The sequence below is a fragment of the Triticum dicoccoides genome, chromosome 5B (assembly GCF_002162155.2).
Source record: "Triticum dicoccoides isolate Atlit2015 ecotype Zavitan chromosome 5B, WEW_v2.0, whole genome shotgun sequence".
NCBI classification, from domain to species: Eukaryota; Viridiplantae; Streptophyta; class Magnoliopsida; order Poales; family Poaceae; genus Triticum; species Triticum dicoccoides.
This window is the reverse complement of record NC_041389.1, coordinates 219,027,797-219,044,879: the sequence shown is the minus strand read 5'-3', so window position 1 is coordinate 219,044,879 and position 17,083 is coordinate 219,027,797. Positions and strand designations below refer to the sequence as shown.

The following is a 17,083-nucleotide window of genomic DNA, read 5'->3' as shown; positions in this document are numbered from 1 at the left end:
AGAAATTGGTTCGTGTTGGGCCGGGCCACGATACAGGGGCACGACGTACAAAAATTGCCAGCAGATCAGATTTATGCTATTCTCTCTATGGTGGTATGTGAAGATCATCTTGCAGATCCGGACACGGTTTAAGTGTTCGATAATTACTTTGGAGTATTTGGAGATGGAACCCGCCTTGCAATGCCGAAGACAAAACTGCACGCCAGACTCATCGTCATTGAAGCCTGGTTCAGGGGCTACTAAGGGAGTCCTGGATTAGGGGGTATCCGGATAGCAGGACTATATACTTTGGCCGGACTATTGGAGTGTGAAGATACAAGACTCAAGACTATGTCCCGTGTATGGATGGGCCTCTCCTTTGCGTGGAAGACAAGCTTGGCGATCCGGATATTATATTTCCTTCTTTGTAACCGACTCCATGTAAACCCTAGCCCTCTCCAGTGTCTATATAAACCAGAGAGTTTAGTCCTTAGAGGGACGATCACAATCATAATCATCATAGGCTAGCTTCTAGGGTTTAGCCTCTACGATCTCGTGGTAGATCAACTATTGTACTACTCATATCATCAATATCAATCAAGAAAGAAGTAGGGTTTTACCTCCATCGAGAGGGCCCGAACCTGGGTAAACATTGTGTCCCTTGCCTCCTATTACCATCGGCCTTAGACGCACAGATCGGGACCCCCTACCCGATATCCACTGGTTTTGACATCGACAATAGCCGCACACGTTAAATAGGGCACCATCTAAATCTGTTGAGACGACACCATATGAACTATGGTTTGGCAAGAAACCTAAGTTGTCGTTTCTTGAAGTTTGGGGATGTGACACTTATGTCAAAAGGCTTCAGGCTGATAAGCTCGCACCCAAAGCGGAGAAGTGCCTCTTCATAGGATACCCTAAGGAAACCATTGGGTATACCTTCTACCATAGATCTGAAGGCAAGTTCTTTGTTGCTAAGAATGGGTCATTTCTAGAGAAGGAGTTTCTCTCGAAAGAAGTGAGTGGGAGGAAAACGATCTACAAGGGTATGTAGATGCTCTCCCCCTCTCGTAGCTATGCATCTCCATGGATAGATCTTGCGTGTGTGTAGATTTTTTTTGTTTTCCATGCAACGTTCCGCAACAAAATGTAGAGTCTTGGAGTAGCCAATTCTTGTCCTTAACATTTTGAAGGGGTCCACATCCTCATGTCCTTGCCATGCCGCTGTTGAACTTGTCTGAAATATACTAGATAAAAGTATTAGTCCAACAATATGTATGTTGACATTAATTACCAAAACCAACAAGGGAGCAAGTGTGCTTTCATCAGGGGCTACTAATGGTGTCCTGGATTAGGGGATGCTCACCATGTCGGCCTACCATTCGTGGGCCAGGCCGACGACCCACTGACAACTAAAGGATGGGCCACATAAGCCATGGCCCTTGGCGCACTCAAGATGGAATCCTATGAAGACTTGGCGCATACTTCAAGGCATATTCAAACAACCGGCATGTTTATCCCTAGATGTAGCCAACATATTTGTAATCCTACATAGCCCACAGTGCCTATATAAGCCGAGGGTTTTAGCCTATAGAGGCATGCTAGAACATGTTAGAACTCACTCATACGATCTCGAGGTACATCACCTTGTACTTTGTATCCCATCCACAATCAATACAATAAAGTAGGACATAGGGTTTCACCTCTTCAAGAGGGCCCAAACTTGGGTAAACATTGTGTTTTTCTCTACCCCCTGCTACCATCTGGTGGAGACCACCAGCTCAGGACCCCCTACCGAGTTCCACCAGTTTTAGCACCGACAACTGGTTTGATCGTTGCTAGGGCCTGTGTAGTGGCCTTTAGTGATTGAAAACTTAAAATTACCATGGATAATTATCTAAAGAAACAAAGTAAAAAAAGTATCAGTATATGAAGAAATGATGTAAAAAAGGATCAGTATCTCATCTCAACTGAATTATTCTTTACAGGCTAGCTAATCAGAAAATCATCACTCTCTACGATGAGCAGTGCCGATGGCCCGTCGAGGAGTAGCGACTCCAGTGACATCGGCATGTTGTTTGGGTTGTCGGTGTAGCCTGGTGAGTTGGTGGGTCCTCACTAGCAAGACCTGCCATGTTTGTAGGGTGGTCGTCATGGATTGGGGGCAAAGCGGTGACACTGTCGACAGGCATCGGTGGGGATGCTCATCATTGATTTGCCTGCTCCGGTGCAACTCAAGCACATTACGATGGGAATTGGCATTCTTTGATGGTACAAACATGGGGCTCACCATGGGACGATACTCTGGAAGCAGCCTCCCCTACCTGTACCGCACGTCGCACACGTTGCACCGTGTGCCTCACTCCTTTGGCACCTCCCCAACCCTAGCATCTCTAACGACCCATAGTGCAGGTAGCTCTTCCCGTTATTTGTCGGCCATGGCGTCGAAGGGAATTCACTTCTTGGACGCTTCCTCTCTTCTTCGAAGGCTTTTTCGACAGGTGCACAGACGGAGGTGTCTCAGGCTCCCAAATGGGACTCTCTAGTGTGGAGTTAATGCTTGGGCGCTCCTATAGGAATCTGTCACTGACCACCCTGCTGGATGGCACTCCTGTAGCAGCATCCCCTTCTTGTACCACATTCCATAGGCGATGCAAACCTCCCTTCGTCCCATCAACCCTTTTATCCACAAAGGTGGATCCACGACCCGCAGTGCAAGCAGCTCGTCCCTGGGAGTGGCGCTAGCGCGACTTTTGTCCTGGGAAGTGTCGGTGTCAAAACCGGCGGATCTCAGGTAGGGGGTCCCGAACTGTGCGTCTAGGCGGATGGTAACAGGAGACAAGGGACACGATGTTTTTACCCAGGTTCGGGCCCTCTCGATGGAGGTAAAACCCTACTCCTGCTTGATTGATATTGATGATATGGGTAGTACAAGAGTGGATCTACCACGAGATCAAGGAGGCTAAACCCTAGAAGCTAGCCTATGGTATGATTGTTGTAATGGTTGTTCGTCCTACGGACTAAAACCCTCCGGTTTATATAGACACCGGAGAGGGCTAGGGTTACACAGAGTCGGTTACAATGGTAGGAGATCTACATATCCGTATCGCCAAGCTTGCCTTCCACGCCAAGGAAAGTCCCATCCGGACATGGGACGAAATCTTCAATCTTGTACCTTCATAGTCTTGGAGTCCGGCTGACGATGATAGTCCGGCTGTCCGGACACCCCCTAGTCCAGGACTCCCTCAGTAGCCCCCGAACCAGTCTTCAATGACGATAAGTCCAGCACGTATGTAGTCTTCGGCGTTGCAAGGCGGGTTCTCCTTCAAGTTCCATGTACCTGCCGAACAGTGTCCGACTTCCTTATCAATGTCGCGCTTCTTGGCTTCCACGCCCAATAATGGCCTTCTTCCACGCGTCGCACGAATGCGAAAAGCCAGGGTATCTTTTATGTTTTACCCCCTAGCTGCACAAATAACTTGCCTATAAGAGAGGCAAGAATCCAGATCCAAATCACACCATCCTCCTTCCGCGAGTACTCATCGGAGCGCTCCTGACCCAAAAATCCATTCCATCATGGACCGTCGACGCGGCTCCTCTTCTCGCGCTCCCAGCCCTCTGCCAGGAGATTGGAGGAGATGTTCTTTCCCGCACAACGAGCTAGTGACGCTCCAAGCGGAGGGATATCTCCCTCCGGCCTTCATGGTTCTGGTCCGAGCCGGGTTGGCCACCTACAAAGGTGGGAAGCAAGCGGAGGCTACCCCAAATCCCAACAAAGGGGAGTGGGTATGCTTCGTCCCCTATCTGATAAGGGGGCTCGGATTTCCTATACATTCGTTCCTCCGCGGGCTCCTGGAGTTCTACGGACTCCAGCTCCATCACCTCACGCCTGCCTCAATCCCTCATATCGCGGGTTACGTAGCTCTTTGCGAGCTATTTTTGGGCGTCGAGCCCCATTTCACGTTGTGGAAGAGGTTGTTCTGCCTTGTACCCCGCTCTCATGAGGAGTCCATATATCAAGTGGGCGGTGCCGAAATATGGCGCATCGCCGGGACCGGATATCCATCCGGAACCCCTAAGAAGGCGTCCGAAGACTGGCCTTCAGAATGGTTTTATGTAGAAGACGCTCCGCTACCGGACCCTATTCGGATCGGCCTCCCGGAGTTCAGTAATGCTCCTTTGAAGAAACGCCTTAGCTGGCGTCCACGGAGCCCCCAGCTGGAGGAAGACAAGATCGTCCATTATTTGATGGGCCGGATAAGGTTACTGGCCCATTCGGGGTTGACCATGATTGGAGTCATGGCAACGTGCATTATGCGAGGGGTGCAGCCGTTGCAATACAGGGGCCACCCTATGTGGGATTTCAACGGGGAGGATGATGCCACACGCCACGGCCGCAAAGGGCCGGGATCGGCCGAAGACCTGGCAAAGATCTTATCCGGCCTATACAAGGGGGAGAAGGAGGATTTCTTCCAGACGACCCCGTTGAATGGGTTCTCCATGAATAACCCTCGGCATTGGGTAAGCGAGCACTTTGTATGCCCGACCCATGCTTTCAAAGTTTAAGTTTCTTATATTATGCTTTCGACGCAGGAGCTGCGTCGGGTTGTGGAGGGCATGCTTAGTCCAGCTCCGCAACCCGAGGATCCTGAGAGATCCCAGGATTCGGCCTCCGAAGAGGACCCGAACATTAAGGTGGAGCTAATCGACGGGGTGTTCCACCAGCTCAGCATGGATAACGCTTTAGTCGCCATTACGGCTGACTACCCTGGACTATATCCGGCTTCCCAGGTGATTGCGACCGAAGTCCGGACACCATTATTTCTTCCTTGCTCATTTCTGACCATCGTATACGATGGTGCTTTGCAGGAGGCGCCTTCAAGGCGGGAAGCCGAGCCCATGGCGGCTGACCAACAAGGGTCAGTCCGGCCCAGTAGGCGGAAGAGGAGCGCGGCGCGGACCGAAACGTCGCCGCAAAGGTATAGCTCATGGTTCGTTATTTAGAGCAGCGTTCCTAGGAAGCGTTTGAGTGCTCATGACCTTTGTAGGAGAAAAAGCATCCACCGGACTGCGGGCGTAGGGGTTGCCAACCCAACCTCTACCAGCCAGGCTCCAGCACCTGGTCTGGAGGGGGAGGCGAGCGCAAGGCGCGAGCCGGATACTCCTCCAACGGAGGATACCGACCAACTGTCCGCCACCAAGTCTGAGGTGGAGAGCGCCATGAACCACAGGCGCCGCCGGACAATTTTTCGTGGCGCGTGTTTCTCCCCTGAGGCGTTGAATGCCTTTAACGCGGGGGACGCGCACCTCCGTGCTGCTCAAGATGGTTTGACCAGAGCCACAGAGCAGTATGTAAAAGACATACGGGTAAGAGAATTTAATAGTTGTATATGCCAGTAGCCCCCGAGACTTAAAGTAGTTATATTAACTGATTTAAGGATCATTTGAAATGCAGGATCTTACAAAGAATAATACCCAACTGTTTCAGGAGCTGCAAGAGTGTAAGGCCCAACTTGAGGCCGCACTTGCTGCCGCAGGAGGAAACACCGGGGCCCCTCCTGGTAACACATTATTTTAAAAAGATAAGTGGTGTGCGGCGTGCGTGTAAGTCTAATAATGACATTGCAGGTGCCGCCGGACAAGATCCGGACAGGCAAGAACTACTGCGCCAGCTGAAGGTCGGCGAGAGGGTGCTGAATAAGGTGCAGCAGGAAAGGAACAAGCTCCAGGATGCCCACGCCCAGCTTGGGGAAGAGCTGAAAGGTGTTCGGGCCGAGCTGTCTGGCTCCGTTAAGGAGAATCAGCGGCTTCGTTGCGGCATCTATAGTAAGTGCTTGAGCGAACTCCTTTGAAAAGAAGAGTTCGGCAAGGAAGTCAATTGACAAAATATGTCTGTAGGTATACTCACAGGTCGCCCTGCAGAGGAGATGCCCGTATCAACGGGTGATCAACTTCCTGAACTGTTGCAACTGCTCGAACGAGTTCGGCAGGCAATGGGCGGCGGCGTCCAGGCTTTATGGCCAGCCCTCTCCCTACCCGAGGGCCTTGGGGAGCTTACGGAGAAGCTTCAGGGAGTGCGGAAGCGCTCCCGTTTATGGAAGATTTCGGCCTGCCGCCAAGGTGCCAGGGAGGCCTGGGCCATGGTGAAGACGTGGTACAAGAAGGCGGATCCCAACCACATGGCCGAGGTCGGACCTGTGGGGCCTGATGGGAAGGAGATCCCTGTGAGTTTAGTATACGGCCAAGTAGAGTTGGCCGCTAAATTTTCCCAACGGGACTGTAAATTAGACAGCCTGTTAGACGGGATTGAGGAGGAATACAGTCAATCGATTTAACAATGTATTTTAAAATGACATGTAAAATGCCTTCTAGCCGGATTGTAGATTGTTTGTCTTTGTCGACCTTTTCGCTTCAACCTCGGGACCCTAGAGTCCGGAGTGTGTCCGAATACCTTCTCGGTTAAAAAACAACCGGGGCATGCATGGAGACCAGGCGTAGGGGTCATTAGTGCTTTATCAGACAAGTGCCCAACTAGTTATGTTATATTACATGGTTAGTAAGAAACATCTTCCAGGGAGAATAATTCCGTTAAGGGTTCCTTTCCCTGGGAGGCATGCCCTAAAGTGCATGTCCGGACTGCGAAAAGAGCAGAAAAACATCTGGGGGCAAATAAATAAGTAGGTAAAAAATCATCTTTCGAGTCACCGACCGAATATTCCCTTAAGAACGCTAGCTTTCAGCTTCACCCAGTCTGAGGTACACATCCGGCTGACCCGGCAGTAGCAATCGCAGAGGTGCTCCCTTTACCTCCTAGCCAAACAATCGGGAACGTAGGGGTAAGCACAGGAGCCAGGCAACCCAGCTTGGCCAAAACTTAAGTCATATCGATGCATATAATGGTGAATAAAAGGTACATGTGGAAGTTTGACACATGTGCTGGGCATGAAGCCCTTATAATTAAGCTTCTGGTAAAGAAGCCCCCAGGTATAATGAGTGCGGATGGCACGTCAAGTGTGTGCGAACAATGCGCAAGTGAGCCTTTTAAGGCTTTGAGGAATAGGGGTGAGAGAAAAAAGAGAAACAAAAGACAGCTGAAGTGTAAAAAATTTGGACGGGGGAAGGGGACGAACTCTTAGTCCGGCGCTAGGCATAGAATCTTCGGAGGCGGGCTGCGTTCCATGGGTTCGGCTCGAGTCGGTTGTCCGACGCATTTCGTAGACGGTACGCTCCGCCGGTCAAGACTTGATCAATAATGAAGGGGCCTTCCCATTTGGGCTTGAGCTTGTCCTTTTTCTTGTCCGGCAGGCGTAGAACTAGTTCGCCAACGTTGTAAGTCTTGGCCCGTACTTCTCTGCTTTGATATCTTCGAGCCTGCTGCTGATAGAATGCGGAACGAGCCTTAGCGACGTTGCGTTCTTCCTCCAATGCGTCCAAGCTGTCCTGCCGATCCAGTTCGGCTTCTCTTTCTTCGTACATGCGCACTCGAGGTGAGTCATGAATGATGTCGCGGGGCAGAACTGCCTCTGCACCGTATACCATAAAAAATGGTGTAAATCCGGTAGTACGGTTGGGCATTGTCCGCAGCCCCCAGAGTACGGAGTCTAGCTCCTCTACCTAGTGCGTGTCAGATTTCGTAAGGGACCGCACTAGTCTGGGTTTGATGCTGCTCATTATTAGACCATTTGCTCGTTCCACTTGACCGTTGGTTTGAGGATGATAGACTGAAGTGTAATCGAGCTTAATGCCCATATTTTTGCACCATGATTTAACCTCGTCGGCCGTGAAGTTCGTGCCGTTATCGGTGATGATGCTGTGGGGGACACCATAACGGTGTACTACCCCGGATATGAAGTCTATCACTGGTCCGGACTCTGCCGTTTTAACTGGCTTGGCCTCTATCCATTTGGTGAATTTATCCACCATGACCAATAGGTACCTTTGCTTGTGGGTTCCCCCTTTAAGGGGTCCAACCATGTCAAGCCCCCAGACCGCGAACGGCCAGGTAATGGGTATAGTTTTGAGGGCGGTGGGTGGCATGTGGCTCTGATTAGCAAAGAGCTGACAACCGACGCATCTTTGGACTAAGTCCTGAGCATCTGCCCGGGCCGTCGGCCAATAAAATCCTGTACGGAATGCCTTTCCTACAAGGGCCCGAGCTGCGGCGTGGTGTCCGCCTAGTCCGGCATGAATTTCAGCCAGAAGGTTTCGCCCTTCCTCTTCGGAGATACACCTTTGAAGGACTCCGGTTATGCTTTTCTTATAGAGTTCTCCCTCATGGACCTTGTAGGCTTTGGATCGCCGAACTATGCAGCGGGCCTCATTTTGGTCTTCGGGAAGTTCCTGCTTAAGCAAGTAGGCTAGGAATGGCTCTGTCCACGGGGCGATTACTGCCATTATATCGTGGGCTGAAGGTGTTATTTCATCGGCTGAATCGCCGATCATGTCAGATTGCTCTTTGTCGGTTGGTGCGGCTGCTTCCGGTTTGTTATTTCCGGACTCCTCTTCCCACAGTACGAATGGCTTAAACAACCGTTCCAGGAAGATGTTTGGAGGGACAGTGTCACGTTTTGCGCCGATGCGTGCCAATACGTCGGCCGCTTGGTTATTATCCCTGGCTACGTGGTGGCATTCAAGTCCTTCGAACCGAGCTGACATTTTAAGGACAGCATTATGATAGGCTGCCATTTTGGGATCCTTGGCGTCAAAGCCTCCATTTACTTGTGATATTGCAAGGTTTGAGTCCCCGCGCACCTCTAGGCGTTGAATGCCCATGGAGATTGCCATCCGGAGGCCATGTAAGAGGGCCTCGTACTCGACTGCATTGTTGGAGTCCGTGTACATTATCTGAAGTATGTATTGGACTGTGTCTCCGGTTGGGGACGTCAATACGACGCCAGCCCCCAATCCGGCCAACATTTTGGAGCCGTCGAAGTGCATAATCCAATTGGAGTATGCGCCATACTCTTTAGGGAGTTCGGCTTCAGTACACTCAGCGATAAAGTCAGCCAAAACTTGCGACTTTATAGCTCGCCGAGGTTTGTAAGTTATATCGAATGGTAAGAGCTCGATGGCCCATTTTACAATCCTGCCCGTCGTGTCGTGGTTGTTTATAATGTCATTTAGGGGGTACTTCGGAGGCCATTATTATTGAACACTCTTGAAAGTAGTGTCGGAGCTTCCGGGATGCCATGAACACCGCATACGCTATCTTTTGATAGTGCGGGTAACGGGACTTGCAAGGAGTTAAAACAGTGGATACATAGTACACTGGTTTTGAAGAGGGAATTTATGCCCTTCTGTCTCTCGTTCTACGACGAGTACCGCGCTTACAACTTGATGTGTTACCGCGATGTATAATAACATTAGTTCGCCCAGGTTAGGCGCAGCCAGGACCGGATTTGTTGCCAATATGGATTTTATTTCTTCGAGTCCGGCAGTGGCAGCATCCGTCCACTCGAAGTGTTCGGTGCGTCTGAGGAGGCGATAGAGGGGCAATGCCTTTTCTCCCAAACAGGAGATAAAGCGGCTTAGAGCCGCCATGCATCTAGTCAATTTTTGGATCTGTTTGAGGTCTTTTGGAATATCCAGCTGTGACAGAGCTCGGATCTTGGTCGGGTTTGCTTCAATTCCTCTACCGGATACAATGAAGCCCAGGAGCTTTCCGGCTGGTACGCCAAAAACGCATTTTTCCGGATTCAGCTTGATGTCATATGCTCGGAGGTTGTCGAATGTGAGCCTCAAATCGTCTACTAGAGTTTCGATGTGTTTGGTTTTGACGACTACGTCGTCTACGTATGCCTCTACTGTTTTGCCGATCTGGGTAGCCAGACATGTCTGAATCATGCGCTGATATGTTGCGCCGGCGTTTTTAAGTCCGAAGGGCATCGTGTTGAAGCAGAATGGTCCGTATGGAGTAATGAATGCCATTGCGGCTTGGTCTGCTTCCGCCATCTTGATTTGATGGTAGCCGGAGTATGCGTCCAGGAAGCACAATGAATCATGCCCTGCGGTAGCATCGATTATTTGGTCGATGCGGGGGAGGGGGAAGGGATCCCTTGGGCAGGCCTTGTTGAGGTCTTTAAAGTCGACACATAGGCGCCAGGATTTGTCCTTCTTTGGTACCATTACCAGATTTGCTAGCCAGTCCGGATGTTTAATATCTCTGATGAATCCGGCTTCCAATAGTTTGGCTAGTTCTTCTCCCATTGCTTGTCTTTTGGGTTCGGAAAATCGTCGAAGAGCCTGTTTGACTGGCTTGAATCCTTTTAGGATTTAGGCTATGCTCTGCCAATCTGCGTGGGATTCCTGGCATATCTGAAGGGTGCCAGGCGAAAATGTCCCAATTTTCCCGAAGGAATTCACGCAGTGCGGCGTCTACATCAGGGTTCAACTGTGCCCCGATGGAGGCCGTCTTTGTCGGGTCCATTGGATGGACCTGGAATTTTACTATTTCGTCCGCTGGTTTAAAGGAGGTGGACTTGGATCTCTTATCGAGTATCACATCGTCCCTATTCACCGTAGAGCGTAGCGAGGTGAGTTCTTCTGCCGCTAGGGCTTCGGATAGTGCCTCCAGGGCTAATGCGGCTGTCTTGTTTTCGGCGCGGAGTGCTGTGTCCGGATCACTAACGAGAGTGATTATTCCGCCGGGCCCAGGCATTTTGAGCTTCATGTACCCGTAATGGGGTACGACTTGAAAAATTGTGAATGCCTCTCGTCCTAATATAGCGTGATATCCGCTGCTGAACAGGGCCACTTGGAACGTGACTTCTTCAGACCTGTAATTGTCCGGCGAGCCGAACACCACATCAAGTGTGATTTTTCCGGTGCAGCGCGCTTCCCGGCTAGGGATTATTCCTCTGAAGGTTGTGCTGCTTCGCTCAATGCGGCTCCAGTCTATTTCCATTTTTTGAATAGTTTCCTCGTAGATGAGGTTTAATCCGCTGCCGCCGTCCATGAGTACCTTGGTGAGTCGAAAGTCGTCCACTATTGGACTAAGGACCAATGCGGCTGGTGCTCGGGCTGTTCGGAATTTAGGTTCGTCGCTGGCGCTGAAGGTGATGGCCGTGTCGCTCCAAGGATTTGTTGTTGCTACTTGGTAGACTTTGGCGAGGCTGCGGATTGTTCGTTTCCGCATGTTATTTGGTGTGAAAGTCTCGAAGACTGTTGATACCGTACCGGTATTGTTGGAGTGGTATTCCGGGGCTAGAAGCTCCTCGCCACTTTTGGCCACCTGCCGTAATATCCAACATGCTCGAAGGCTATGTGTTGGGGTGGCGCCCTCTGTACTGTGAATTTTACAGGGTCCGCTAAGCCATCCCTCCAGTATGGTTCCGTGCCCTTTATGGGGTTTTTGCTTTTTGGTTTTTGTGCCTGGTGCCTGAGTGTAATGCACCCTTTTATTGCGGACTAGGGTTGTATTCGGGGCCTGATTGTCCCAAAACTTATTTTCGGTTTTCCAGAAACTCTCCGTCGCACAGTACTTTCGTACTATGGACACCAAGTCGGCGAAGCGTGTGATTTCACGACGGCTGACGGCGTTCAAGATTCCCTCGTCCGTGCAATTATTGCAAAAAGTTGAGATTGCGTCTTCCTCTCGGCAGTCCTTTATCCTGTCCATAACCAGGAGGAATCTGGCCCAGTAATGATGTACTGTTTCAGCAGGCTCTTGTCGGATTAGGGATAGATCGCATATGTCTGAGTGGGTGGGTGGAATTGAGTTCGGAACCCTACCCATCTCAAGGCTCAAGGGCCAAGAAGTTTCCGAATTCGGAAGCTTGGAAAGTGGAACGTTGTCCAACGAGTCCGGTCCGATGCATGACTTTAGGTTCAGTGCTTGATCGCAGTCCGCCCCTCCGCGGGAATCCGGCATGGAGGGTTCGGGAGCCCGGACATGACTAGTTTTCAATACAGGAGAAGAGTCGCCGCGTTGTTCCTCTACCACTGCAACATGGTGGGTAACCTGGGGAGAGTTAATCTCTCTCAGATCGGTTTTAAGCCCAATCTGATTGTAGTCTGTAGTGACTCCCAGGGCGGCGATGCGATCCAAGAGCTCGTTTACAGACGAGAGCTCTATTGGATCCAGCCGCTCGGCGAATTCCGAGCTGACGTGAAGATTGCTTTTGACGACCTGAGAGGTCATTGTCGAAGCGGTGGCCGGACAGGCGGTCATGAGAAAACCACCTAGCCGGATAGTTTGGCCGGCGGCCAAGGCTCCTTTGGCGAAGATACCATCCTTGAAGACGGGAAGAGGCATCCTTCCTATCGGTGACGGCACAGAGGAACTCTCAATGAAAGCACCAATGTCGGTGTCAAAACCGACGGATCTCGGGTAGGGGGTCCCGAACTGTGCGTCTAGGCGGATGGTAACAGGAGACAAGGGACACGATGTTTTTACCCAGGTTCGGGCCCTCTCGATGGAGGTAAAACCCTACTCCTGCTTGATTGATATTGATGATATGGGTAGTATAAGAGTGGATCTACCACGAGATCAAGGAGGCTAAACCCTAGAAGCTAGCCTATGGTATGATTGTTGTAATGGTTGTTCGTCCTACGGACTAAAACCCTCCGGTTTATATAGACACCGGAGAGGGCTAGGGTTACACAGAGTCGGTTACAATGATAGGAGATCTACATATCCGTATCGCCAAGCTTGCCTTCCACGCCAAGGAAAGTCCCATCCGGACACGGGACGAAGTCTTCAATCTTGTATCTTCATAGTCTTGGAGTCCGGCTGACGATGATAGTCCGGCTGTCCGGACACCCCCTAGTCCAGGACTCCCTCAAGAAGCCTCCTCTGCTGGGACGACTTTCTAATGAGGTAAATAGCCCTATGCACCTTGGGCTCCCACATCGAGCTCCCCAGTGGCGAATCGACGATTGGGCTTGCTACCGGATGGTGCTCCGGTAGCGTCTCAGTCTTACTGTACTAGACCCAATAGGCGTTGCAGAGGATATCCCGCCCCATTGACCCTGACCTTCATTGCGGCATCTCCGCCGCCTTGTAGTGTAGGCACCTCCTCAACCTCTTAGGCCGCTTTTCGGTCATGCTTGGATTGACAAACAGGGCCACCCGCACACGCTGAGGCGGGAGAACCTTCTCCTCTCTTCTTCGGCACGATGGGGCCCTAACCCACGTCCACACATTATGTTAACTATGGGGAACGGAGATGACATGTAGGCTCGCAGATTGATTGGATTGTGATGTTAGAGGTAGGCCAGATCGTGAGCCCAAATCGAGCACGAGAATTCTTTGCAGCTAAGAATGACTACATGGGAACATTATCTGACATGCTTGCATCATGGATAAGGCAAGATACTTGTCGAGAGCTGAGATGGCCCTAGACACCTCAGATTTAATCTGATAAGCCATGCTTGTCTTCGAAAGGAAGATTCATTGAACCTGTTTGAAGACTGACGACCCAAGAAGAAGAATAGTTTAGATGGACAAAGTGTGTCTAGACTTGAAGACCGGTTCGGGGCCTACTGACAGTGCCCGGCTGGGGGGGGGGGGGTTTCTCAACACGGTATATCCCGATCTGTTGGGCCGGGCCGAGGACCCCTATGTCGTTCCGCTAGTGGGCCATGACGAAAACGACCCATGGCGTATGAAGGGAAGGCTCCTGAAGACTTGTCGTGTACTCCAAGATGTTAGAAGTCGTCCACAACTCATCCTCTTTGTACATAGCTAGCTTAGATGTAACCCTAAACCCTCCGATACCTATATAAACCGAAAGGCAAGGCTCGCAAAGGACACAACGCGTCTGAGGTAGATCATATGTACTTTGTACTCCACTCAAAAGCAATAAAACACAAGTAGGACGCAGGTTTTATCTCTCCGGAGAGCCCGAACCTAGGTGAAAACTTGTGTCCTTGTTACCATCGTCTCAAGAACCTTAGTTCGGGGCCCCTATGCGAGATCTACCGGATTTGACTCCGTCACTACCCGCCCCCAGTAGCCACCCAGCGTCGAAGGATGCTCCTCGCTGCACCCCCCGCCGAGGGTTGGTGGTGGTGGGGCTGCTCCTCGCCACCAGTATCTCCTTCCCCGCGAGTCGCAAGCCCCACCGCCGACTGGTGGTGGCGGGGTTGCTCCTCGCCACCGATTTCTCCTCCCGGCGAGCCGCACTTCTGTCGACGATTGTTGGTGGTGGGTTGCTCCTCGCCACCGACTTCTCCTCACTATCGGTGAAGGGAGTGGATAAGGAAAGGAGAGGGGAAATAGGACCGTTCGTGCGTAATGAGTGGGTCGTTCCGCCGAGGATATTTCGGGCAGATTGTATGACGTGGCAACACTACCTGCATTATTCGTGTTTCAACGATAGCGAGGAGAAGCCGGTGTTGTAGCCGAAGCGTTACATCGGGAGACTATAAATTTAACGTTAGATTTATAGTGTTTTCGAAAATCAATGTAGATATCAACTACTGGGTTGCCAAACTTAAAGAAGATCTCACTCTGCTTGCCCAGAGGATCAAAGAAGGCTCGTAAACATTTCCTTTCGCCTTTGCTTCACTCCCTTGGAACTCCTAGTTTTCTGTTAGCTCTATCTTCTGGGTTTATTTTGCAACATATCCAAAGTGGTATGCCTTGCCTTGTACTGTAATAACGTACAGTGTGGACACGTTTCAATGCAGGTAAGCAAATGGCGGTGGATGTATGGTTGGTTGCGGCGTGCGTGTGCATGCGCGTCTGCAGTCGGGAAATATTCAGTCGTAGCGTGGCCGAGCCTCCGACTCTAGACACTACTAGGTTGTCCGGTCACAGAAGCTGGCAGTCACGCCCCCGGGCAGATCGTCTTCTGTCTGTCATCCTGTCATCTGCTGCCGCCGCACGGTCGCAGCCGCCGTCCATGGCGACGGCGGAGGAAGGCGAGGGAGGAGAGGTACAAGTACCGGCTTATCTTTCTTTACCTTTGGTGGGTGGGCGGGTCGATCTACATCTTTAACACGGTGACCTAAAGATAGTATTTTTTTAGCTGAGCAGCCACCAGGATTAGGGAGGGGGAGGTGTCCAAGATTCCGGCGATCTGAGGCGACCCGCGACATGGCCGGAGGCGGCGGCGCTGGGGGAAAGGAGGATGGCGGCACGGAGCCCCTGCTCCTGTCCGTCCTCGCTCTCCCCGCAACGGCGCTCCCCGCCGTCGTCTCCCGCCTGGAGGCCGCCGTCCCGCGGAAGGCGCGCAGCTACCTCCCCCGCAACGTCCCGTCGGCCTGGTGGTCACTCAGGATCCCCTTCATCCAGCCGCTGCCGCCGGCTGGGGACCCGGCAAACGAAGAGGAGGGGAGAAGGTTCCCCCGCCCCCAGCGCGTGCAGGTGGCTCCGTCTCTCGATCCAGGCACGGCCGATAAGCCGCCCAAGAGATTGAAGAGGTGCCTGCACTGCAAGGCGGTGGAGACGCCGCAGCGGAGGTCAGGGCCGATGGGGCGGGGTACCCTCTGCAACGCCTGCGGAGTCTGGTACAGTAAGAACGGGACGCTGCCGGAGCACCTTCCGGTGTCAAGCCCAATCGTCGATTCGCCGCTGGAGAACCCGATCTGGGAGCCCGAGGTGCCTGGGGCCATCTACCTGGTCAGAAAGTCGGCCACGGAGAGGATGCCTCCCAGGACAGAAGCCGCACCAGCGCCACGGCCGGGGACGAGCTGCTTGCACTGCGGGTCGTCGGAGCCGCCTTTGTGGATAGAAGGGTCGATGGGGCGGAGGGAGGTCTGCACCGCCTGCGGCATGCGGTACAAGAAAGGGAGGTTGCTGCCGGAGTGCCGTCCAGCAGAGTGCTCAGTGACGGATTCCCGGCAGGAGAGCCCAGTCATCAACTCCCCGCCAGAGAGTCCCATCTGGGAACCTGAGGCGCCTCCGTCCGTGCACCTGCCAAGAAAGCCTTCAAAAAAGAAGAAGAGGAGGCGGTCGAGAAGCGAAGCCCCTTCGGCGCCATGGCCGGCAAATAAGGGGAAGAGGTGCCAGCACTGTGGGTCGTCAGAGACGCCGCAGTGGAGGGAGGGGCCAAAGGGGCGAGCCACGCTGTGCAACGCGTGCGGCGTGCGGTACAGGCAGGGGAGGCTACTGCCGGAGTACCGGCCCATGGCGAGCCCTACATTTGTGCCAACAAAGCATGCCAATTCCCACCGCAAGGTGCTCCAGTTGCATCGGACCAGGCAAAGCAATGACGAGCATCCATCACCGCTGCCTGCCGACAGCGTCACCAACCTGCCCCCAATCCGCGACGAGCTCCCGACCACCAGCACGGCAGGTCTTGCCAGTGAGGATCCGACCGACGCACCGGGCTACACCGACAACCCAATCAACGTGCCGAGCTCACTGGACTCGCTGCTGCTCGACGGGCCGTCGGCACCACTCATCGTAGAGAGTGAAGATTTTGCGATTAGCTAGCCTATGAAGAATAATTCAGCTGAGATGAGATACTGATCCTTTTTACTTCGTTTGTTCAGATACTGATGCTTGGAAATTTTAAACTTTCAATCACTGAAGGCCACTGCACAGGCCCTAGCAGTGATCAAACCAGTTCTGTGAATTCAACCATTTAGGTGGAGGATTTTCGAGTTCCGTTTCTGGTAATTTTTTTCCCTTTTTTCTTTTCATGACTCCAACGGAAAATTAGTGGGCATGAACCAGTTTATGGAATGTGCATTGAGAAGACAGATGTGCATAGTTTGGCAGAAGCATCAGATATTTGGCAAGATGGCTGCGTAGCTTGTTAACCTAGATTGCTCAAACCTCCCGTTTCTGGAGCTCCAGATTGGGCAAGATGATGCTTGTGCTTTCTGATGCTGCTTCCGGCCACACACACCAAAGGCACAAACATATCACCCGCCTTTTACATTCTGCATGCTTCCTAAGATTTGCAAGCTGCTGCTCTCCCTGAAGATTTTCTTTTGGCACAAATGCACATCCATAGGGGGGACATGAGAGTTGCAGTAGACTGAGAAATTCCTGTGACAATGTGTTGGCGCAATCCCCCAAGGTGGAGATGATCCTAATCTGGGTTAATCTGTCATTCCGAATCTGCATCAGCCAAAAATGTTTCTGGATTTGTTTGTTTTTCAAGTTTATCGTGGCCACAGGTGTGTGAAGGCATCGGGGGTTTGTTTG

At 51.9% G+C, this 17,083-nt stretch overlaps 1 protein-coding gene and 1 pseudogene across 2 annotated transcripts; one reads left to right on the top strand and one right to left on the bottom strand.

The window, feature by feature from the left end:
• Positions 1-1,971: 1,971 nt before the first annotated feature.
• Positions 1,972-13,351, bottom strand: LOC119309329 (annotated as a pseudogene).
• A 1,299-nt stretch (positions 13,352-14,650) lies between these two features.
• Positions 14,651-16,538, top strand: LOC119308115 (suppressor of ferric uptake 1-like). Of its 2 annotated transcripts, none has more exons than XM_037584242.1 (2): positions 14,651-14,861; positions 14,963-16,538. In XM_037584242.1, exons 1-2 carry the CDS (start codon positions 14,661-14,663, stop codon positions 16,361-16,363), a joined length of 1,602 nt encoding a protein of 533 aa, XP_037440139.1. In that variant the 5' UTR covers positions 14,651-14,660; the 3' UTR covers positions 16,364-16,538. The 2 variants fall into 2 exon arrangements, with proteins under 2 accessions (XP_037440139.1, XP_037440140.1); XM_037584243.1 differs by having other exon boundaries at positions 14,652-14,861; positions 14,955-16,538.
• Positions 16,539-17,083: the final 545 nt, after the last annotated feature.